Source organism: Protomyctophum parallelum, assembly GCF_964188405.1.
Source record: "Protomyctophum parallelum genome assembly, chromosome: 16".
Classification (NCBI taxonomy): domain Eukaryota; kingdom Metazoa; phylum Chordata; class Actinopteri; order Myctophiformes; family Myctophidae; genus Protomyctophum; species Protomyctophum parallelum.
The window spans coordinates 23626133-23652334 of NC_139711.1; the positions used below are offsets into that span (position 1 = coordinate 23626133).

The following is a 26202-nucleotide window of genomic DNA, read 5'->3' on the forward strand; positions in this document are numbered from 1 at the left end:
ATGACAAAAGCATAGGAATGGTCGTGTGTAATGTTACTGTACGATCGTATGAAAGACGGACTTTACATGATCAGCTGACTTGATTTAACAGTGGTGAGTCTCCCATAATGGAGGACTAAACCGGACTGATATTTGTCTCCGTCTATTCGCCGCTGTCTATCCGTCTGTGTCCATCCATCTGTGTACAGCCAATCTCTGGTTCTGCTGGATCGATCGGCGTGAAATGACCAGCCCAATGATGTTTTTGGGCTGGGTTACAGTAATTTACAGTATGTATTTCTATATACTCATGTATAAATTGTGTATATACTTATATTGGCCTTTATGTGTATTTCCTTATGTGTGTGCTGTATGCGTTTATAATTTGTGAATATATCTGTGTTTATCTGTGAGCACTGTATAGAAGTCGCTCTCTGGAAGAGAGCCCCGGAAATATACACAGTGAAATTCAAGAGGAAAATCTCACCCACCTCCACAAACACTTTATCTGAAATATGGACAGAGTGCTCCCCTCTCTCCATCTATGACATTAGGTTCAGCTACACCATTCCACTCACCATCTATTAGGCTTTATTCTGCAATGTGTCTTCTCTCTCTAAATCCCTTTTGCTCTCTCTCTCTCTCTCTCTCTCTCTCTCTGCTTAGTTGAAAGGCATGCACTCTTCCCATTTTAAATATATGCCAGGATTGTGTATGTGTGTGTGTGCGTGCGCGTGTGTATGTAAGCTTGAGTGTGACAAATTGTAATTCAACTAAGATTTGTACAAGACCTTATAGAAAATGGGTCCGCTAAGGAGGGAGAGAAAATAAATAAGCTGAAGCCTCAGAGTTTTTTCATTCATCTCCCCTCTTGGTTCTGAACCATTAAACTAATGTGATTAAACCAACGTCAGTGGAATGACATCGGTCTGGATGGAGAGGTGCTCAGTATTCTCCAAAGCATCGGTTCCCAACCTTTTTATACTTAAGTACCACATCAGAAAATATCTGGCTCTCCAAGTACCATCACATAAGAACTGATGTTAAAATACAGGCGTGCATACAGTACCTGCCCTTTTTGTTCCATTCCTAAGCCAATAATGCTGCTGCTCTGACAAAACTCTGTCTAATCACTAATCAGCACAACTGATGATATTTCCATTTCTATGTGATTAATCTATTCTCAAATCTTCTATTAACGGCTAGGTGTGCTGTCATGCTCATTTCAGCACGGCTGGAGACCCTATTTCAACCAATTGGTTGGTCAGAAGAACTAACCTGTAGTAATATAAATATTTCATTCAACTTTTGTCTTTTTTTCTCCTTTTTTGGGAGACTCCTCTGAATACCACCAGAGGGGGGCTTAAGTACCACTAGTGGTACTAGTACCAGTGGTTGGGAACCTCTGCTCCAAAGGATGCAGAATGCTACATATTATGTTTAAGAAATTAAGAGAGACATGTCTTAATTCAGCAGGACTATAGAGCAGGGGTTCTCAACCTGTGGGTCGCGAGGGTTGAGAACCCTTGCGACCCACGAGAGCCATTCCGTTGCAAAAAAGGTTATTTTTGCAACTGAATGGCTGGAAAATGGAAATGAGTTTACATAACTACATGCATAAACTTTCGTTAATGATTATATCTGGTTTCAGCATTAATTTATGACATACCTTCTCAGTCAGTTTGTATTGGGGGTGGGGGGGGGGGGGGTCGCGAGACATGGCCAAAGTATTTCCAGGGGTCCCCAGCCAAAAACGTTGAGAACCCCTGCCTATAGTTTTAATATGGAGTCTGTTAAGTGGAGTAAGTTTGTTCAGTGTGGCTGCTCCCATGTGATGTTGACCCTTGGTGTGACTGTGAACTCACTCCTGAATTGAAAACTACCCCCGTGGAGTTGGGATACTTATCTAAATCTTTTCAAGTGGGGTACGTGATGAAAAAACCTACTGTGGTTGTCAGAGAGTGCTGGTGAGCCAGATGGAGGGTGAGAGCTGAAGTGTTGCCAGGAGCCAGAGATCTGCCCCATTTAAAGCAGGGAGAGCCTGCATTTACATGCACACAGCCGCTGCTATCTTTACCTGCCCCTCCGAAAGGTAGAGAGAGGAAGTGAGTGAGTGATTGGATATGGAAGGGACTTTGGAGAGTTCTGAGATTTTGATTAGCATCTTGGCACCGACTTAACTGCCATCTTCGCGGAAACCAAACGACTGTCAGTCAAATCAGCCTGTCTGCCAGCTTATGGATGTGTGTGTGTACTGTGTGTGTGTACTGTGTGTGTGTGTGTGTGTGTGTGTGTGTGTGTGTGTGTGTGTGTTCTAGTCCTCAGGAAGTGAATGATGAGAGTCAGAACTGCATTTCGCAGACTCAGCTCAGCCAGTTCATTTCAATAAATGCACTAGGCCTTCCGACATTATGTAGATACAGACCAGCACAAGTACCTTGATGACCGATTAATGCCAATTAAAAAGTGGGTAATTAGTAAAATGCCATCTAGCAAAGTACTCGGACCAGATCGACTAAACCCATTAAAACCGGGAAAGCATCTGTGTCATTTTAGATTTTGTTTGTGTTGGCTATTCAAAGATAGCAGATGTACAAGCTCACAGCATATCATTTAGTGCCACACTGTGAACTTGTTTTTGTACATTTTTGAAAAATCTTTAAAGTGTGCAAACTACTGATTTAGATGGCATTTGTAGGCCTCAGGTCTTAAAGCTGAGTTTTACAGCGGACCCCTTTTTTGAGGGGAAGACTTCGTGAGCGAGTGACTATCCAGGCATTCATCATAGAAGGGAGGTTATCATGCATCATTGGAGAGTTCAGCAGAAAATATTTTTGATTAACTTTTTCATTTATAAACTTGGGTAGTTTTATTTTTTTGTCAGAAACCCAGATAAGTCTAAGTCAGTCTAATTAGCCTGTGTCTGCCAGCTTATGGATGTGCGAGTGTGTGTGTGTGCGTGTGTGTGAATGAGAGAGGGTGTGATTCTCCAGTCCTCAGACTGATAATAGAGTCAGAACTCCATGTCGCTGACTCAGCTCGGCCTGTTCATTTCAATACAGTCACTCCAAATGGCCGACGCAGCCAAAACATGAGAATCCACAATATCACCCTACAAGTCCCCAGAAGCAGTGCAGCAAACACTGCACTGCAGTCAAAGACAACCTCAAAGACAACCTTGCTGACAATGTACTCAATCACTCTACCACTTATTGCAGATATTCGAGAGTCACGCGAAGAGAATGGCTGCCTGATCCGTGATGTGCTCATAGTGGCATGTAGATTTTTATCTGATGAGAGTCATCTCAAGATGGCAAGTGGTCATTTTACATTTGTGTTCCCCAGCTGAAGACCCGCTTAGACCCACAGAGGTGTTCAATGAGGCGTCACAGCACACCTGCTTGAAAGGCACCGGTGGAGGTGTGCCAGGCAGCAATGCCCAGCAGGAATACTATCACCCCTAAGGTCAAAGCTGGATGCTCTCTGTGCATCTGACAGAAACTGTGTAACATGGAGGACAGAGGCAGATGCAGTAATGTGTTTTGTCGGGTTCCCAGAGGCAGTGAGGCAGGGGAGCCGATTGCCTTCCTCTTTTCAATTGCCTTCTTGGAGAAACTACATACTGGACACCAAACAAAAGGTAGTATGTTGCGCACGCACAGAATTGGCGTCTTGCTGAGGATAGACACAATTCCCGCACTTAAATTGCAAGATTTATATGGTCAGGGGATAGAGATTGAATCCTATTGCAGGAAAGAGATTTGCTAGCATGGGAAACAAGTCACCTTTAGAGAATTGTACACCGGCCTTTATACTTCCTTCATACTTCCTCATCACATTACCATAATTGGAAATTCTTATTTATTCCTTTATTTATTTCCTACATTACAGACCAGTGTGAGTCCCTTGATGCCTGATTATGGGCTATTAAATAACAGAGGTAATTAGGAAAACGCCATCCGGCAAAGTAACCTAGACCAGATGGACTAAAAACAAAATAATATTTCTCAATAGAGGCTACTTTTTGTCAGGCAAAGGTACAAAAAACAAAATGTGGGACAGAAGGCTGGGAGAAAGGAATGCCTAGCTCTGAACAAGAGACATCTGGGCTTGCAGCAGACAAGGCACACACTTAGGACACCTACTGGACAGGTAGGACAGCACAGAGGATCCGGACACTGGATATACTGTAGGGGCAATACGCTATTATTGAAAATATTGTGAATTAGTGGTGAAATAGTGGTGAATTGAGGCCCACTCTATGGCATAATATCCATAGTTCATAATGATAAGAAACACACTGAATGCTAAAGTTACTGTACCACGCAATAAATTTGATCTCACTGGATATGGAAATCCTATCCAAAACGTACAAACCATTAAAGTTTATTGGACAAAAAGAATAAAGCACTGGAGTGTCAAGGACAATTAAATGCCTTTTTATTTGCAAGTGATTAAGGTTTCGATGCAAAATGCATCTTCATCATAGCCCTCCATGACTCAGATGAAGATGCACTTTTGGCATTGAAACCTTAGCCACTTGTTTACTTTGTAAATATAAAAGGCATTTAATTGTCTGTGACGGTCCAGTGCTTTATTCATTTTGTCTGATGATGTATCCTGCTCCTGTGATGCACCGGACCTGTGTGTTCACTGATGTGTGGTGGTACTCCCTTTCTACTCATCAAAGTTTATTGTATGCACAGTAAAAAAAATGCACGTGTCTACATTTGGGCGAAGTGATGTCCACCGTCAAACACCACTGGTTTATTCGTAACAGAGTCACTTCTGACAATACTATAGGTGCCTTATCAACGCTATGTGGGCAGTCAAGACCAGTAAACACACGCACTATACTGACTATACAGTGAAAAAGCATTTGACTGCATAGAGCGGAAGTACTTTACTAATATTGGCAGATGTTTACGAAAATGGTTACATTGTTGTACAACAATGGCAATTTCTCTGTTACTCTCCTGTCTGGCGATTAAACCTCTTGCAGCTGCAATTCAAAATTATCAAAATGTCCCTGGAGTCAAAGTAAGGAGGGCTCCATTCAAAAGCGCATTATTCATGTAGACCCGTATTTTCTCTACAGACCCTGGTAACTACATATCTGCTTTCATTTGGACTATAAAAAGTCTATAAAGACTATACAAATCTGAATATTCTAGAAATATGTTTTAACTGGACAGGATCTGAGCCCCCCTCCATGAATTGTTCATGTTCAGTGGCCTTAAAAGGGCGTTCTAAAAATGAACTGCATCCGGACCCTAAAGTTGACTACATCCTCACTCCCTCAAACAGTTCCCAGTAAGTATTTAACAATTGAAAGAATCTGAACACCAAAAGACAGAGGTTACAGTACATCTAGGAAAACTACAACAACTAAATGTGGCTTGGAGTCTTGGACCTCCCCAAACTATTATTTTATAACTACACTTTCAGTCTTACACAGTTTGTAAAGTGGGCACTGCACCCCAAGAGAGCACTATGGTATATAGTAATAGAGAATTCCGTTTTAACTCCACAAGCATAATATATATTTTTTTATTTTAGCTAAACTTAACCCATAATTATTTATTATTTACAGGAGCCCCGAAGGAAGGTTTGCTACGTAATCCAAATTAACCTGTGTTTAAGCCTCTCATTAGGCATCTGATCAAACCCCATTTACTAGGTAATTCCCATCATATATGGAGGGAAAGGCATTCTTTCCCTGGGGTACCTGGAAGAGGAGGATGTACTAAAATAATTTGATAACCTTGCTCAAAGATTAATCAGTCAAATAACTAATTTAGATCTATTTACAGCTGAAGCATCGCATCATAAGCATGTTCAGGACCCTCCCTCAGGGCATGGAATAACATTCCAACATACATTTTAAGCATCATCATGGTGGTAAGTTACCATCCTTCCTTCCACATCAGAGCAGACAGCCTGAGGTCTTAAAGTGGTACGGGACAGAGATATGGCTGTTGCATTCGTGGAGAAGCAGTTAGATAAAAATATAAACATGTGACATAAGAATAAGGCACACAATGTTCACATTGGTGTCTCCATAGTAACGTTTGGTTAGTTAGAACAGTGTTTCTCAACCTATGTACCGCAGCACTTTACTGTGCCTTTGAAATCTCCAGGTGTGCCTCGAGATTTTGACAGAAAGTAACACTAGCCCTCCCCCGAAAGCGATAGCTAGGCGTCCTATTGTTGCGTCGTTGTTGTTGTCACACGTCTAAATAGACGTCCGAAAACAACATGACGACGGAACAATAGACTCTTAACGACCATCGGCCATAGAAATGTTAATCGCCTGGCAACTTTACTGTATAAATGGGGCACAGCACAGACATGGCATTCACATTGTCCAGCTACTACTACAAGATGGAACCAGCAGCAAAGAAGAGATGCATCCAGAAGACGCTACATTTCGCTCCCTCCAGAAAGACACCACCAGAACCCGACAGCAGCACACACAGCGCCGCCGAGTCACCTCCACCTGACGACGGCACAGCAACAGCAGCAACAACGGCGGCTACTAACGGTCCATGACCCATTGAACGCGGAAAACGAGAACAGCCCAATGCTGGAGCAAGAGCAGTTATTGGAAATACGGGGGAACTATCAATTCAAAAAGAAATTCAAGGAACTAAGTCTGGACAGGTTTTGGTTGGCTGTTGGCAAAGAATATCCAGCCATCACAGCCAGCGCAATGGCAGTGCTGCTCCCCTTTTCCACAACCTACCTGTGTGAGCTTAGCTTTTCAAGCCTGACTTGCATAAAAAACAAACGCAGAGAGAGACTGAGAGCAGTTGATGAGGAGCTCCGTGTCTGTTTGTCCAGCGTCTCAGCCAGGATAAAAACTCTTTGTTCAGGAAAACAAGCTCAAGGTTCACACTAAGACAGAACTTGTCAAAAATATTTACTTTTCTTTTTATCAATTACTTTTTACGATTTTCTTTGTACAAAAGTGCTCAAGTTTAAGACCATTGTATTGTGGCAAAAGATTTTTGTTCTTGTTTTTACAACTCCTTTTTTTATTTAGAAGTATTACTTTGCATTGACAAATTGAACATGTGTGTGCTACATTTTGTATGAGTTTTCAAAAATAAATTGGTGAAACTGAGGCACTGTCTCTGTCCTTTTCTTTCTCTTTAAAGTTATTTGACGAGTGCTGTCATGTGTGTTTTTAAAAGTATATTGGGTTCATATATATATATATATATATACATACATACACCGGTATATATACAGTATATACACACACCATATATCTAGGTGTGCCCCGAGATTTTTAGGCTATGAAAAGTGTGCCCCGGGACAAAAAAGGTTGAGAGACACTGAGTTAGAATATCTTGGGAGGTGCAAGAACTGCGCAAATGAACTTTGTTTGTTTGCTTTCTCTGCAATGACATCAATTTGCTATTACCTCACCGGAAATTAATTTTTGCAGTATGTTGCATGTACAGTATGTAGTTCTGAGTATGCTGCAGCCTTGAGTCTTTGTTTACACTGTAAATTCAGAAGAGTCGAAACCTCACAAGAAGTTGCAACACTCAGTTCACACAGGTGTGATTTTTGTTATTTTTTAAAGTATTAAAAGATCGGAAAGTCCTTACTTAACCAATTTAGGACTGAAATGTTATGTTACTATATATACTGTGTATGGCAACAAGAACCCCAAAAGGGGTCCCCTTCCTGAATAGGTCTTCTGGGGACCATCACAAAATCATCCGGGGAACCACCTGGGGGTCCCGACACACAGGTTGAGAACCACTGGTTTAACAAAAGCATGAGTTCAGGTTCAGTTCTAGGTTCATGTGGTACATACCTGGCATGAGAGGCTGTCCATTCATGTTCATGGGAGCCATGCCCAGGTTGTTCATGGCTGTAGCCCAGGCACCCGGATCTGATATGGGCATCGTCATGGGGTCCATGGTGATGTTATGGATCCCTTCTGGAGGAAGAAAGGAAAGGAAAGAAATAGAGAGAAAGAGTCATGATTATAATTTAGGCATTTAACAGACACTCTTAATCCAGAATGATTTACAGTAAGCAAGGGAAACAGGAAGTAATACATGTTTTGGGAAACAGCCATGGCTATTGGCTAGTATGGCTACAGCGACATACGCCACCCCGTAGCTGGGACCCTCTTCTGAGTAACTTGTCTGAGTTACTCAGAAGTGTTGTGCCAAAGAATCCCAGTGGAAGAGGGGAGGTCATTGTGACTCTATCATTTGGAATCTATTCACCAACACACTGCTGCTTTCTAAACTTCGGCTGAGAGGTTAATCAGCATGGCCTCGGGACACTTCCTGTCTCACTGACCTTTGACCTGTACTGACAGTCTCCTGACACACAATAAGCTATGTGCGCGCACGCACACACGATTCTGGCCTAGAATATCAATATCAATATGGAAAACACAGCCAAAGTAAAGCAACCCCATTAGGAACCCCCATTAAAGTCCACACGAATGCTCCCTCTCACAGCTCCACAGTGGATTTCACAATGTTAATGCTCTGTAATTGGCTCCTCTGGTTGACCCTCTCCCTCTAACAGACATGTAAATTGCTGTGAGACTGAGTGTCTGGCTGAGCCAAGCTGCCCTCCCTCTCACCTCCCCACATCAAAACACCACAAACACACACATGCCACAGTTAATAAGGATGATGAGGCCACTACACACCTCAAAACATCAGTAAGACACTCTGCTGTGTGTGTGGGTGTGTGTGTGTGCGTGCGACGTGCGTGTTGACATTCCTAGAGTTGAGAGGCACCTGGAAATGTGTCTCGCTTCTCTGCCTCTCTATAGAGTGGTGTGCTACAGCGATTACATTCGTTTTTGTTTTGTAGGACAATCCTACAACTAAAGATGTTCCTGCTACCATTTTTTGAGTGGTGCAACCACTCCCTTACGGAGCTATGTGTGTGGCTGGGTAGCTGGGTGCCTGGGTATGAGCACGAAAATAGCATGGTTGTTTTTCACCACCTGTGCGCAACCTAACACACACACACACACACATATTAACTGTACAGTATACAGTGTTTCCTGCAGGAAAACGTTTTGGCATGGTGCTGGGCACCAGGGACCTTCTGGCGCGCTGAAATTTTTGATTAATTCATTAATTAATTGGATTAATTAATTAGATTAATAAATTAAGATTAGATTGTAGTATTGCTCTTGTATTGCTATTGGAGACACTGGGGAGACACTTGGGAGGCACTGGGGGGACACTGGGGAGGCACTGGGGGGACACTGGGGAAGCACTGGGGAGACACTGGGGAGGCACTGGGGAGAAACTGCAGCCACTGGGGAGACACTGGGGAGGCACTGGGGGGACACTGGGGAGGCACTCAGGGGGACAAGTTTACAAGAACGACTTGTGCTCTGAACCGTCCACCAAATTCCTAACATGTTTACATTTCATGGCAATACAGGCTTCCGATTCTGATTATTTTACTGCAGTAACTGTGCTAATGGGATGCACTCTGCACTTTGTGTGACCTAACCAGCTCTTTGAGAGGTACTGTTCAGGTTACGAGGTCTTTGTGTGATCTAACCAGCTCTTTGAGAGGTAATGTTCAGGTTACGAGGTCTTTGTGTGACCTAACCAGCTCTTTGAGAGGTACTGTTCAGGTTACGAGGTCTTTGTGTGACCTAACCAGCTCTTTGAGAGGTACGGTTCAGGTTACGAGGTCTTTGTGTGACCTAACCAGCTCTTTGAGAGGTACTGTTCAGGTTACGAGGTCTTTGTGTGACCTAACCAGCTCTTTGAGAGGTACTGTTCAGGTTACGAGGTCTTTGTGTGACCTAACCAGCTCTTTGAGAGGTACTGTTCAGGTTACGAGGTCTTTGTGTGACATAACCAGCTCTTTGAGAGGTACTGTTCAGGTTACGAGGTCTTTGTGTGACCTAACCAGCTCTTTGAGAGGTAATGTTCAGGTTACGAGGCCATCCGGGACACACACCATCAGCTTACTGCAGGGGTTTCCACCTCCAGAGCAGCCATGTCAACTATCTGTCAAAACAAACACAGCAGCCAGACACACCACCAGCTGAGAAATCCATGAGATCCCTTCATCCGGTGCTGATTTGCCGACGTGTGACAGCAGCCAGTGTTTCGGTCTCCAAGTAGGGCACAAACATTTTTCATTATTTGACCACAAGCTTATAGGCTTCTGTGCAGATACTACAATAACATTGATATCCACTTTTGATATTCACTGCATTATTATTAAGTATTGTGCGTTGTAGAGCTGAGACAATAACCGCATTACCACAATACCATGGGGTTGAGCTGTTTAAAAGAGTCTGTGTCTGCGGCTAAATCTAGCAAAAATACTGGACCGGTTCTTGTGCACACTGCCAATAGGTCAAGGCAGTGAATATTATTGCGTGAATTCTTTCTCATTTTGTGAACTGATAATCTCAGATCCACCATCCTCCTGCCATCAATCCATATTTGGGAAAGACTGGCCACGCTGTTTTAGTTTTCTTTTCATTAAAGATTGCTATTGAGGCCGGCGTGGTGGTCCAGGCACCCTGGCTGAATCTCTATACCAAATGTTAACTTGCATATTTCAATACATTTGGCTTTGAACCAGTCGACATGGGGAAGCTGGTGAAATGTGGACGAAGCAATATGGACACATTTGTGGGGAAAGATATTTGCTGCGTGAGCAATACGTCTAATCTAAGATCACGCCAAAGGTTTAACAAGCAGAGTTCAGAGGTGGTGAGCTCTATGTCATAATGGATTTTTGTTCAAGCTGCTGTGTTGGAAATACCTCCTCTTTAGAATGAGCTCACAGCTGGTAAAGTCGAGATGCGTAACATAATCACAGAGGCTGGTTTGAATTTGAGTGGTCTATCGAGCTGTGGCGCTCTGAACAGACGTGGGTTATTACAGCTGATAACTGATTAGCCCGAAGATGTTTTCTATAGAATGTCATAGGGTTTCTCAAGAGAGGACGGAGGGGTCCTGAATTGATCTGACATCAAGCTGACCTTCATCTGAAAGCCCTGCTACCGGCCCAGGGACTGAGGGAGACCCCGGGGTCAAATCCACTGCACTAGCCTCCTGACCTCTGCTGAGGGAGGGGGGTAGAGGGTACAGTGTGAAGGAGAGGGGTGGAATGGCCAGTCCCCTGTGCACACCTAATGCTAGGTTAGTGTGCCAATAGGTCACACCTAATGCTAGGTTAGTGTGCTAATGCTAGGTTAGTGTGTAACCTAAATGAAACACACCTACAGTAGAATTAACATAAATTCTACTGTAGGTGTGTTTCATTTAGAGTACACACTGAGCATGAATTTAACTGTACAGAAGCTGTCCATGCAGACACATATAGTAACACCACCCATAATAAATGTTATTTCATTAAGCCATCAAAATGGATGCTGTGAAAAGGGGTCCATTAGTGATTAAAGAGGATGTTACAAATGAGAATAACACTGCAAACGTCAACCTTTTGATAACTGATATGAGAAGACTCTAATCAATGTTTGGATGATTTTCACGTATAATTCATTTTGAAAGCTTCAGGATTTTAGACAGGCGGGGTAAGTTTACAAAAAACAAACAAAAAAAACGTATTCTTTCTCTTTTTTTTCTCAAAAGGGCACATTGCTGTCCAGAGGGAAAGGGGCAGGGGGTGCTCTAGCACCCCCTAGTGTCTATCTGTGCACGCCACACACACAAATAAAACCATCACTATAATTAAAAATGTAACAGTGAGAACACAGATTATAGAACTTTACACCACTTTCTGAGCCAACAGTCTGCACTGGATGGGAAAGAGCTGAAGGCGATGAAAGATTTAATTGTTTATACTAAGATCAGAGGAGCTCAGAGTATAAAGATCAATGCTAATGGAAATTCTCTGTAAAAGAAAGAAAGATGATTACATTTTAGCTGCTGGCTCCAGTTTGCTTAAATTGGTCCAAGATTCTCATGTGCTGTGAGCTGATACCATCACGGCAGATGTAACAATTCTGATGTGGAGGTACAGTAACAACAATATTCTACTGAAAACACGCACGTTTGACTCATGAGCCCTATTTAACAGTAAGAAAAATAAATAATCGGGGAACCGAGAATAACCAATATTGGGCCCAGATTGACATTTAGTTACCCCAAACTCTCTCACAATGCCAGGCCAATGGGGAAATTAAGTCAGTAAGCCTGTACCGGCAGGCAGGCAGGGAGAAGCTGTGGGCTATTTAGTTTAAGGCAGAACGGGCTTCTTTCAACAGCTAACTACAGGGCTATTACAGCCTCAAGAGAGATCTAATAGAGAGGGTTAGAGAGGAGAGGGAGAGAAAAACAGATGGATGAAAAGGACGTGAAAGAAGAAGACAGATGCAGAAAGATGAGAGGGTGGAAAGAGCAGAAACACATTGGCTCAACGCCCCTCAGGCCCTGACTGAACTTGGAACAGAGAACTTTTGAGAATGAAAACAATCCTATTATTGGTGGATATTCATAGCTCCACATGTATGAGCTGCCTAAACCTGTAATTAGCGAATAATATAATGTCTCCACTGAATAGGAAATCGCTGAATAGGCAGATGGGGCACAATTAATTAAAGTTACAATCCGGGACTCACTTTAATGAATAAAACATTATTTTGACCAATCTGTACAGCAGAGTATGATAATACAAGATAATTAGCAGATTTGCAGTGGTTGGAGTGCGTTGGTGTGCATTCCAATAGCCTCTTAATTGCCTATGTCAGGCAAGACATAAAACTTACAGATTGTAAATTTAAAGCTTCATGTGCTCCAACCAAAGGGGAAGAAAATGTCTAAATGACTGGTATAGTCTAGGCTCTGATCATATTTGTCTGAAATCTTCATTACCATAATTTTCTACAGGCTGTGGCAGGTTTGTCATAATGTCATATGGATGGCTCATAACAGAATCCTTACACCAGTATACACCAATAGCAATAAGTCCACATACATCTGCACCGTATCACAACATAGTAAATAGTAATCAGCTCAAGTGAGAACAACACTGCATGCAAACAGAGTGAGACACTAGCAAATAAGTCAACTATGCATATGCACATGAATAGTGAGGATTCTCTAGTGGGTGACCTAGACAGGCCAGGGGGACCGACCATTCTATGTAGCATCAGAATACCTGGTTTTCATACCTTTCCCTCTGAAAATACTTCGTAATAAAGGAATAGGACTGATTGTGTACAATATATATCCATGGACTTAGAGCAAGCTTTAAGTGAACCCATGCACACACAACCAAATACACGCACGGTCCATCTGTGTAGGCTATAAAAAGCGGGAAATTGCGGTTTGAGTTGGTTACAACCGTTACACAACATTAGCATACCGGTCCGGAACTCAACCGGTAAAACAACATTTTTGTTGCTCGGTGGAGGAAATTAACTTCTATGACTGTGATTTGCAACACTGTCAGTGCATTTCATGTAAAGTATTCAAAATAAATCTGTAGGATATAGCTGTACATATATAGAATCTACTGACAACTGCTGTCAAACGCTGACACTGTTGTGTCATCACAGTCACACCTCAGATTCAGGAAGGCTGGCATGCAATGTGTATCCACACATGGATTTAATGATGTATGACTGGCCTTCTCTCTGCTGCTTTGATCTGTTAATTATGATACTACCAGAGTGTTCCCCAACACCACATCTCATTTAGGACCAGGAGCAACAAAGACAGCAGGGATTAGAGACCCAGACCCAGCACAGAGAGAAACAGGAGAGACCCGAGGACACCGGTCTCACAGGACAGACCACATTTCTGCTTCAATTCAGCAGCATGCTCGTTCAGGAAGATCCAAAAAACGATAAAAACGATGGATTACAGAAAGCAGCTAATGGAGTGCAGGTCCATCTCATCACACTTCACTGTCACTGAGATCCAGTCAACTCCTGTCTCCGTGTGTTCCTTTCAATCCGGTAACCTGACAATTAAACACTGACAAATATCACGGTTCCACATTAGTGAGTGGGTTTCAGCGGCCAGACTGTGGAGCTGTCAAGAAGAGTGGTTGCACACATTTGACATTTATTCATGTGATGTCACTGCATGACAAAATATCACACCTGACAAAAATATGTAAACAAAAATTCTTAATTTGCATTTTAGATTAGGTTAACGCACCCAAAATGAAGCGGAACCGAACAAGGAGAAAAGTATCCGTCATGTAACAGATGCACAGTATAAGCAATTACCTCTAAAGAGCAGCAAATATTCTACCTGAGCGGTCTTTCTAGACCACATTTACTTAGAAGCCGACTCAAGAGAGATGTGCAGCCACCGGAGGCGATTAAATAAGTCATCTCGGTCTGGACTGATTGAATAATAATAATGCCGACATGAACCAACACATTAGAACTGCTCTGTTGTGAACTTTGCAAGTCTTTATTTAGTGACTCGAGCTAAATACCCAATTACCATTCGTTAAATGAGTCGTATCAAACGACTGAATGCCATGGGTGCCTCTATTGAAAACAGTGGCATGATTAAACTGGGCTCCAGTGCAAAGTCAGACTTAGCTTTCGCTTTCATTGCAGATGAATGGCTGAGAAGCCATTTACAGTAAATCCCCCTTGATATGACTGACAACTGTTTCCATTTGAATGACGCCGTTGCAGAGCCTTTGAAGAGGCAACGTGGGAGAGGGATAGAAAAATAAAGGAGAGTTAACGTTAAATAATCATGACACTCAGAGGACAGCAGAATATATGTCTGAACGTGTACATACCGAGGACTCGCCAGGCTGATCGGCCGCTTTTCATAAACAGACTCGGATAAACAGATTTCAATTCCCTTACGGGGAGCCATCTTCTAAGAGTAAACACACAGCAACAGCATGTTGTGTGTGTTTGTCAGGGGGAGAAGCATCCATTACTGGACAGGACAAGGAGCAGGGCATTGCCCCTTCTTATCACACTCAAGAGGGGTGACCGACAAAGACAGATTGCACTGATAACACAGAATAGGAATGAGGGAGGATGCAAGGGGAAAAGAGAGAAAGAAAGATCCCAACATACAGTATGATGTATCATCACAACTCTCTATTGGGAAGAATTTCAAACTTTACAAAACAACCTGTGTGATGAGATGCTTGATGAACTTGGCCCTCTGCTCTTGAGGTGCAGCACACAAAACCTCTTTGCCCTCTACAATTAATCACTATTGACGAACACATCCAGAACCAGGCACTATTGACAGCTAAGAGTGGCATGATTAATCTATAAGTGATTAGGTCTCAGGAGGGAATCGATTGGCCCATTGATCCTAATGATGTAGCAGGAGTGGCTGCTGGCTGAGGAATGCTATAGAGCGTCGCAGTCCCTCCCCCTTTCAGAACGACGAGTGGCCCAGGAAATGAAATGCAATGCATTTCTCCCATAGGATTTTCTTTAAGTATTTATTTAAAGACGGTTACGCAGCGGACAAAGCCAACTCGGATCGTGACAAATCATGACAATGAACACAATGTTTTGGGCCGATCAAATAATTTATAAGAAGAAAAACAAAACAAATAGTGTTGTCTCCTGCCTTTATTTTCTTCTTTCTAATGATTTGAAAGGCCCAAAATATTGTGTTCATTGTCATGATTTGTCACGATCCGAGTTGGCTTTGTCCGCGGCGTAACCGTCTTTAAATAAATACTTGCATTGCATTTCATTTCCTAGGCCACTCGTCGTTCTGAAAGGGGGAGGGACTGCGATGCTCTATAGGCTTTGTTTGAGTGGGGAAGAATCCTTAATGAACACAGTGCAACTGATGTCCCTTCTCTGTCCAAAACAATAGAGCACAGAAGTCCTGACATCATTTGCTCATCCCCTGGGTCGCGGACATTTTTTCTCTATGAATAATAACATTGGGTCTTCTTAAAAATCATCTCATATAAGCATTGCGGTCCAAAAATAAACAAAATGTCTCGATATTGTCGGGGAGGTGGCCCTGTATCATATACGATAGTCAGTCAGTCATATTTGATAGTCTGTTCCAACAAAAATAGTATTAATTTGGCGGCAGTAACATTAGTCAGTTGATGCTTCATATCCATATTAATAGTAAAACCGACGGGATCATTTGTTTATTTTTGGAACACAGTTCTTATTTGACGTGATATTAGAAAAGTCTATGGGAATAAAAAAAACGTGATGTACTGTACCTTCATACAATGCTCACTGAGAGCCTGACAACGTCAATCCAAAATGTGTCATCACCAGCCTCCCACCGTAGTTAAAGGGCCACTTCAGCCCTTTTGCAACCAGATCTTATTTTAAAACTATGAAAGCATCCGACTCATTCTAGATTTTAGCATTGTCCATTCAAAAATTGCAAATCTACAAGCTCATAATGTGTGCCACGCTGTGAGGTTGTAAATCTGCTATTTAAAAACAAAATAATGCACAATAAATGTGTCATTTGTGCAAATCTTTGAATATATCTATATCAAATCTTTGCATGTGGGGTACACAATATTTTGAGATGGGGGGTCTGCGGCCAAATACGTATCATTTTACGTTTAAATTATGTCAAGGGCAGTGGGGGATTTTTTAATTAATTACGTCAATAGCGTCAAATGCAATAAGAGGGTTATTTATTGGAACTTAAATCCATTTAATGGGCGGCAACGCGTTGTGATGTGAAACTAAACTTCACACTTTTTTCACCGATAGACTATGCCCCCCAAAGGATATATAATGAATTGCAGCTTGGTTATAAGCACTCGGGAAGAACCTTTGGCGCTCGAACATTATTATTTTTATTTCATTAAAACTATAGTTCGGACGTTGGATGAAAATCCATGCTGAATCTCCAATTCTAAAAACAGGGTGAGGGTACAGTCTTACAGCATATGCAGCCTAGCTTCAGAGAAAAAAGGGCTTAAAGACGACACTGAAACAGGAAGTCGATGGCGGCTGGCGGGCAAATCCGAAACGATTGGCTATGCCTGTAACCCATCCATGCATTGGGTTACAGGTGCATGGTGGGGATTTTTTGTGTAACTCTGTCAGGTGTTTTATTTATTATTTAATAATTATTATTGACGCATGGCTGCAGAAGATATCTGTTATCTCTGGGTTGATAACACAGCAGGTGGTCTCAACACTCAATCACAAGTAGGGAATCTGAGACGTAGTTCTGCAAACATATTTCATACCAAATAGAAATACCCATTAGACAGGCTCTGTGGATAGTGGCCATGAGACTTAAGATATAGCGCTTTGTCTCACTGCTAAGCGAATGCATTTTGATGTGATCCATTAACCAGTAACAGGAGGGTGGTTACATCCCGGAGAACAAACAAGATTATCCGGTAAACCATTTGGATATGATATGGATATGTACCGTATTCATTGTTGGGGGAGCCTGCGGCTACAGTGGGGGTCTGACAAGTTGAGTTGCAGGGGAGGGAGGGATTCAAAGTGTTTTATGTAAGGACATAATACTGTGAGAATATCTTTATCAGCAGTTCTAGTACAAACACAAGAGACTGAGCCAGTAAGTAAAACATCTGTTATATCTATAAGCATGGGTCCAAACGAGACAGAATGGGCTAAATATTTCAGAAAAATGTGCCCTGGTTTTAGCAGAGTCAGCTGAACTGAGCCAAGAACAGAAGTAGGTTACAGAATAAGAATGAATCCCTGAATCCCTGTGGTGCCAATAGCCCCCTGCATCCAAAACCACACTATCTACTGTATAATGACCTGTGGTGCCAATAGCGCCCTGCATCCAAAACCACACTGTATCTATAATGAAAAAAGTGGAATTAGCAAAGTCCTAAGCACTCTGTTATAGCAGGTATTTCATATTATCTGTGTAGCATCATAACTCTCCTTGCCAGGAAAAGGTATCCATAGGAGAAAATGGGTTCAGGGCCTGAATTTGTCGCGTCCACCGAGCTGTTCCTGAGCTGGTGTCATGTCACCCTGCTGACAATTACTGCAGCAGCTGACGGCATCTTATCAGCAGCAGTCAATTACACCATGGGAATCATATCGGCGCTAGCCAATTAGAAGCCAGGGAGCTGCTGCGATGGAATGTCAACACTCGAGGAACTTGCAGTGCAACAAGTGGACAACAAAATGATCCACAAGGGCACTGGACTGACAGAAATACTAGCAGTGAGTGAGTGTGTTATGGCCTGCTGCTTTGGAGCTGCTAAAGCTTTCAGAAGGGGTGATGGGTGCTGTTGTCTTAAGGCCTGGTCTTTCCTCTCATGCTGGGATGGTTGAGCAGTGTCCTGACAGATACCTGCAATGACACCGACACACCTAACGGCGAGAGAGAGTGAAGTGCTGTATGTGTGAGTGTGCGTGTGCGTGTGTGTGTGTGTGTGTGTGTGTGCGTGCGTGCACGTAGAACCGTTCTATTCCTGAAGATCTTTGTGATCAAATGGTTGAGCAGAAAATACTTTTACTATATTGCTGTTTGTCCACCACCTGGCCACAATTGTGGATGTGCATGCATCTCCTTATCCTTAGAGAGAGCGATTAGGCCTTGATATAGTAAGAGGATGGAGATGCAAAATAAATCAAATGGTTATAAAATAACCAGCAGAGAGTACACTGGGCTCCCCAGCAGGACTCTCTGCTGCCCCCATCTGGCGGAGTCAGGTTAAGGGCTTCACACACCGTCTGCGAACGCCGCGCGTCAAAACAGCCGCCTCCGTTATTTTCAATGAACCTATGGCACACCGGCGGCGTCCGACGCGCGTTCACGCCTCGCCTGACGCTCCAATACGCCACTGTTCCATTTTCCAGCCGCGTCTCTGTGCACCCGGTGTGTGATGGGCTTTACATAGCAGAGGCGTTTCCAGGAATTACATGTTGGGCAGGCAAGATGTGACGTCGTCGTCAGTGCTTGAGTAAGGAATTGGTTTACTAAAGGTTTTAAATTTAAAAATAATTGTTGGTACAAATCAACATTTCTTGTAATCAGACTCCACTGGGGTTCTCATTAAAGCCAAATTCACGAGGTCATCACTTATTATATTGATGCCAATTTAGACATCCCATGTTGAGTGCCACCATCGATTTCTACATGATTCTCCTTTATGTCCCAATATATCGCTGTAATCTGTGACAAACAGTGATCTGTTTCAAACCGATTCAATGGAAACTGAAGAGGTGTAATGTCAAAGCAAGTGAAGAAGGGAATGTCTGCCCACTATAATATAATACTGCTCTCTATAATACTGATCGTCTTTTTTATAGAATCAGAACAATGTTTTGCCCATGTAGAGCTTCAAGGTTACAGGAACATGCCTTTTCAACCCTTATAACACCTGCCTGGGACGTGTGGACACATCTTACGGTATTTTTAATAATTTTTATCCCACGATTTTGTAACCTATTTTTTACCCCTGTGTCAATTGTCTAATGTAATGTCTGGGCTCTACACACCCTCCGCCAACCTGGGGAGAGCAACGGACTTGAACTCATGCTTCCTTCATGCATGAGTGTCCAAGTCGCTCATTTCAACCTGACAGGGGGGAGTTTCCCTGGTTGGACGTAGCGCGTGGAAGAAAGACGTTATTCCAACCAGTTCCTTTCCCCTTCATTCCCCTCCACCAAGCAGAACGTCGCATCCCTCCAGGCTATGCGACGTAGCTCTGCTACATGTGCGCAAATCAAGATTACCGTAATCTTTATTCATGTGAGGCTCGGCACGTCATCACGCATCATGTTTTCGTTCAAAGTAAGTAATTAAAATTAGATTTATGGACTTTTGATATAAAAATACACAAAAATGGAAATTTTCCCATTGTTTTGGCATCCATTGTCCATCTATTTTGTTTAAAATTATGAAAATCGTAGGCCGATTTTTCATTTCACTAGGTCTTTAATTAGGTCAGAGTCAGTGGGTGTCACCACTCAGTTAGTAAACCAATAGCTAGGCTGAGGTTAGCCTCCCAGAAGCCATACTCCGACCTGAGCAATAGGTCAAAAGACAATCTGTATTACATACATACACATCTCAGTTCATGTCACAGTCCTGTGTGTAGATAAACCGATTGGGGACACTGTGCGGAATCAAAAACACTGTTCAAAGTCATTGCACACTTGTAGCTGTTGATGCCAAGACTTTCATTAACGACAAGAAAATAATTTAAAACAAACATTTTGGACAACAAAGTTGCCCTCTTCAGGATAAGGTCACCCAAAAGCTGTCATCCTCTGCACTACCCACCCACACACGACAATGAGATCCTCTCTCACAGAGTGAGCGAGAAGAATATAGAGAATGAGAGAAAAAAAATAAAAAAACACAACAGTCAAGGTCAAGTCATTGTTAGCGAAAGGAGTGATTATAATATTGTACTGCCGTGCAAGAGACCTCTGTTCTTCTATGTCAAGGAGATACAGAGGTAAAGAGAGAGACAGAATGTGGAGAAAGCGGTATGTTGATGTTTGAAAGCAAAGCCTCTGTGGGGTCAGTTTGAGTTTGTCTTGGTAGGTACAGTAGGTGCTGCCAGAGAGCTGAAGATAAATGCCTTCTGATGCAGCAGAGGCCTTTTACAGAGAGCCTCCTGGCACTACAAACTTTAATCAAGAACAATTTCCTGACCATTAGTCACCTGTACCAAAGGGAACAAAGGCTACAGATGGGAGGCAGTAAGGAGGTCCATCAACTCTGGATGATGAGGCAACCTGCATTCAATCTGTAATCAGTCGCCAGGACCAAGAACGGGTGTTTTCGATGAATCCATCACGGTTAAAATGGAGTTTGAATAGCTTGTCTGATAAAATGAATATCAAATATCAAAATACTGAATCAAGCATCTTAACCCATTCTGACCTGAGATCAGATTCATACGAGTTTTCCACTGGACACACTGGTCTGACTAACCCATTCTGACCTGAGATCAGAGTCTAAAAATGTCAGTCGTTCTTCGATTTAAAAAACAATAGCAGACCTACAAGCTCGTATCGCTTTACTCACGCACACCCACACATACAGCCTATTACAGACAATAATGGAACACAAGCTCTCGTCAAAGTCTGATTTGTAGCTGTATAATAAGGCAAACTCCTACTATTACTACTTGGTCAGCTTCAGTCGGGCTTAGACTTTGAAATAAAGTGAAACAAATGTGAAATAGAAGTGTTTGGCGAGTCACAATTCCAGTCCAGGAGAAAAGTCGGTACTCCAACCTAGACTCTGTCGATCCAATGTGACAATGTGTGTGGGAGTTGCTATGCCCATTGGGAGCGTGGTTGAAAGGCGCCAGGGAACAAACAAAGATTGCATGTTTAGAATTAGCATACATATATAAACCTGCTAGAGCTGAATTTGTCAGTACTTTTATTACCACCTTGCTATGCCTATTACATATTAAACACAGGGACATTCACCCTTCTAAATTAGCCTGCAATGATTTTTGTTTTTATAACTAAGTTCTACTCGCTACTACAGTAGCTGTATTGGCACAATATATTTTACCTTTGTTTGCTCCGCTTTTTACGCCTCCCAGCTCTTCAGTTGAAATAAAAGTGACCCCATAATAAACAACAAGCTTGATCTATAGATAGACAATCTCTTCCATTACCTCACACTGGATGTCTTTCATGTGATATAGCCAGGTTCAAACATCTTGTCAGATACACTACGAAAGGAACGAGAGCCAGCCTACTGAAACAAATTAGACTAACCGTACACACGTTCAATACATTACGATGAAAAATGAGTACACATAGAATGGTATAGCTCCTGTCAAAGCTGCTGTCTGATAAGGAATCTTCCTTTGCCAGTGGCTGAGCACACACACAGATCAAACAGGAGTTTAAATGTAAAATTAAAATGCTAAGTATTAGTGTCTGTGGGACAGTGGGACAGACTGATATGACACTCCAACAGCTTAAATGGGGTGTTAAGGCTGAACGGTTTTAGGTTTTACATTTCCACTAGAGTCTCACATATATATTCAGTGCTACCCCTGATAAAAGCTCCCATATAGACCAAAGCCTACTGAATATAACTGAGCATTTAGCACTTGAGTCCATATGCATTCAGAGCGCTACTCTTGATTAAAGCTCCCAGATAGACCAAAACCTTCTCGGCTAATTCACAGACATAGAAATTACATTGTAGCTTAGCCAGTGCCTTTTTTTCCTTGGAGCCCCCCTTCTTACATCTGACAACACGTATGCGTGCACAAAAAATAGAGGAATGAAGAAATGTTTCAAAAGGTTCAACATAGAGAGAGAGAGACAGAGACAGAGAGAGAGACAGAGACAGAGAGAGAGAGAGAGAGAGAGAGAGAGAGCGAGAGAGATGTGTGCCGGTGTCTCTTTGGTGTGTATGCTGCTGTGATCTCTGGCGCCCAAGGGTGGAGAGAGCAGAGGAGAGGCTGCAGAGAAAGAAAGCAAGAACATCTGAAGCAAAAGTCTAGCGTCCACAAAAAAAAAAAACTTTCTATGTTTACTCAGCCCAGGCCTTATGCCAATAAACTCCAAGCCCTGTATATCTTCCACGGCTATAGGTTTCTTCCAACAATGAGCTCTCTATAGACATCATGTTGTATAACGTTGAGCAGGAAAGCCAAAAAGCCCTACCGGTATAATGTGAGATGTTCCACAAGTCATCTCAGCTTATATAAAACAGAGGTGGTGCGAGTTCATCACATTCTCTTACTGCGAGTTGTGTTGTGATTTTAAATGCAGAGAGCACCTAATGTATGAGGTTAGATGTGCTAGCACACTGAAGTTCACATGAAAGTTGCACAAAGCTAGTGCTGATAGGAAATGAATAATTCAAGCAGCAAGTGGGCCTATCAGAGAGTGTTACTCCATTGGTGTTTCAGGTACAGATATACATCCACCAGTCGTCTGTGGATTAATGAATAATACTGTACTGTAGATAAAACGTCTCAGCAGACTTTACATTTGTAGAAGCTTTTACAATTTAGGCATTTAGCAGACGCTCTTAATCCAGAACGATTTACAGTAAGCAAGGAAAACATGAGGTAATAGTAATAGTAACCTAGGATCATACACTAAGGACCTATCATCAGTCTAAAGTTTAATATCAACAAAATCAATAATCTGTAGTTTGGAAAAATACACACTACAGGATGCCAGGACTACAAATTACCTGGCATCTGTCTACATAACATGCTATCTAAATTACCTTTTAGCCTCTGCATAGGTCGTCAAGGCTAGGGCAAGTGCTACAGCAAGTGCTACGGCTGTCTCAGGTGAGAGAATTCTGGAATAGGTTCTTCTCTCCCATTATTTGAGCCAAAATGATGGCTGGGTTCGGTTGTTGGGGTGTGTTACTGGGTCTACTGAATGGATTTACAGCCCACTCTCAACATTAAGAGATTTGTACTTCTACTTCAACTTTGAAAAGGCCCTCTCTGGAGTTTTTCCATTTTTTGTAATTGTTTTCTGCTGAACAAAAACATCAGGATTGTTGCTAACCTAAGCCTCTCTGATTAAACACAGAGAACATACAGACTCCTTGAAAGGCAAGGACTAGCATCTGAAGTGAGTCTGGGTGGAGGGAATTTTTTTAATTTTAAAATGTCAACCTTCAGCACCTTCTGGTGGAGCTGTTGCCCCCGCGACCCGACTACGGATAAGCGGTTGAAGATGGATGGATGGAACCTTCAGCACCTTCAAAATGATTCCCATAGTTTAAAATGTGTTTAATTTGGCATACTAGTTTTGTTTCTTTTGGTAAAATAATCATTTGGTATGTCCATCTTTTATTCTTACTCATAGCGTGACTGAGAGACTAGGGAGACTAAACTAATTGATTCACATTATGTTGGGAACAAAAACAATGAGACGCCAACCAGAATCCACCATCGGAACACTTTTTTCCCCTTCCTTTTTTCTAAACCAGATCACATGGCTCCGTTTTAGAATGAATACCTCGTGAAGCAAGGTTAGTGTGCAAGAGTTAAAGTGCCGGTTCTAGTTCTAGTGTACCCATTTGTACAGCGTGACTTAGTGATAAATGTGCCTCCTGTGTGAAATGTGAATAGCTGAATAGGACCGTTCTAGGCAAATGTATTTCAACATCGGCATCCTTTTTATTAGATTTTAGGTGTAACACACCTAGGCGAGTGATGCAAGCTGAAAGACATGAGTGAGGTGGCATGGCTGCTCTGTGTGTAGAGAATGGGAGAGAGGCTGACTGCCTTCAAATGAGAGTGCTTTGCTGAAGCAATCTTTTGTTATTATTACGAGAGTGATATTATACCATTGAAGATTCCAGCAACTCTACTCAAAATACCTTCCAGTGTCTCTGCTCCAGGCATCACCATTAGCCACATACAGAGGTGGTGGTGGGGGGCGTGTCCCTATGGCACTTTCAATTATTCAGATCCCATGTGATTGTATAGCTATACATTACAAGATGGAGAGAGGAGAAACACTGTTGAAGCCTCGAGCGCTGCAGCTCACCGACGAGTGATGGAAGTGAAAGGAACCTCTGTATGAGACATGAAGGCGTAGGCGGAGCGGCCCTGACCACTTGCTGCAGTTGTTTGATGAATACATTGAGGGAGCTGGTCCGGAGGAAGACTCAGGGTCAGAGAGCTTCACTCAGCCTGCATCAAAGACCATCAAAGATCAACATGATGGTTGAATCTGTTTTATATCCACAGTACGACAGGTCGGTGTTAACCCACTAGGAACTGAGGCCTTCGAGATCAGTAGTTCTCAAACGTTTTTGTGCTAAAGACCCCCAAAATGATATGTATTTGCCTGTGGACGTCCCCAATCAGAAAATGTTTTGTGCCAGGGACCCACAACAAACAAATTAAAATAAATAGCAGATGTACAAGCTCGCAGGCATGACGTGACATGCTGTCTGCTTGCCTTGTATTTGTATATCTGCTGTTTTTGAGAATCACTGTTCGAGAGTTTTCTTTAAAAAAAAAGATATGTCGCTATATTTATAGTTAAAATCTAAAATTACACAGATACTTTCCTGGTTTTAATGGGTTAAGGAACCTAAATGGCTGAATAAGATTTCCCTGAGGAGATGACTATGATGGCCTCATCATCCAGCAGTGATGTTGCTTTATTAAGTTTACTATATTGCCATCCTCAGTCCAATGCCAACCATTCCTGCCTTACAGTTGTTGCCATTACAGTGCTCAGCAGTTATGGACAGTAAACTATAAACTCCAGCTGATGATCGCAATTAAGAAAACAACCATAATGTTTATTCTTTATTTTCCCCCCCACTTTTTTAGTATTATTGATTAATAAATAATACTCGAAAAGACCTTGTGTTCATCCAATTCACATCCGTCTCCACTATACAGTGGATTTAGCCCATATACAGACTGGAGACTGCAGGCCTCGCTTGGTAATGTAATGTGAATGCGTTTGTTGGGTTTATTCTCAGACTTTTCCAAGCTTGTATCTCCTTTGTCTCAGTGAGTCTTCATTTATAAAACACATGCTTACATACTGGTATGTCATCCCCTATAGCAAGCAGATAAGGTTAAAATGCTGGACTGGCAGTCTGCTGTTCTGCTTAAATCGATCTGAAGCAGAGAACGCGGTGGCTTATAGTACGTCTCAACACCCACACACACATGCATTGAAGAGATTTGCTGCCTCGGGCACACACATGCATTTGTACGTGCGTGTGCGTGTGTGTGTGTGCGTGTGCGCGTGCAAAGATCAGAAACGCTCAGTACCTTCTACCTGCTGTTGTTTCATGGACTTTATCTGTCTTTCCCTCTCTCTCATGAAAGTATGGACATGGGTAGACCTACACCTGCAAGCACATACTGCAGTATGCAGCTTGTACAAACCCACATACAGTTCTGAGACTGTTAGCAGTCCTCAGATTGAACTGAAACCATTGTTCTGAATGTGTTCCGTTCTATTAATGACAACTTTTTTTCTGTTAGATTTATCCAACGTACCGTAGCTTACGTATCAAATACTCAATGTCGCTGGCCACCAAAAGAAATCTATAAATATTAACTTCTTAATGGCTTAAATGAGTGAAAGGATTTGCTCTTCAACCTTATAAAAAAAACAAAAAAAAAACTCTGAAACCACAATACAGTGGGATTCATGTCAAGAGAGACATAATGAAAGATATTAACTATTTCACTGTTCACTTTGTAAGCTCCGTCTGTACCGCGTGGGTTGGACTCGTTCACTGCATTAGTACTACTAGGCTGGAAATTGGCTGGATTGCACAGGTGAAAGGAGTTGGCCGC

At 42.4% G+C, this 26202-nt stretch overlaps 1 protein-coding gene across 4 annotated transcripts in view; it reads right to left on the reverse strand.

The window, feature by feature from the left end:
• The window catches only part of LOC310873882 (ecto-NOX disulfide-thiol exchanger 2-like), a 147549-nt gene that overhangs the window by 41143 nt on the left and 80204 nt on the right, over nucleotides 1-26202 (reverse strand). For all 4 annotated transcript variants that reach the window (XR_014570515.1, XM_083786439.1, XM_083786438.1 and 1 more), the window contains one exon: nucleotides 7811-7936. Coding sequence is in view for 3 of the 4 variants with exons in the window: in XM_083786439.1 (XP_083642565.1) it covers nucleotides 7811-7936 (126 nt within the window). In the remaining variant the exon portion in view is untranslated. The remainder of the gene's footprint in view (nucleotides 1-7810; nucleotides 7937-26202) is intronic.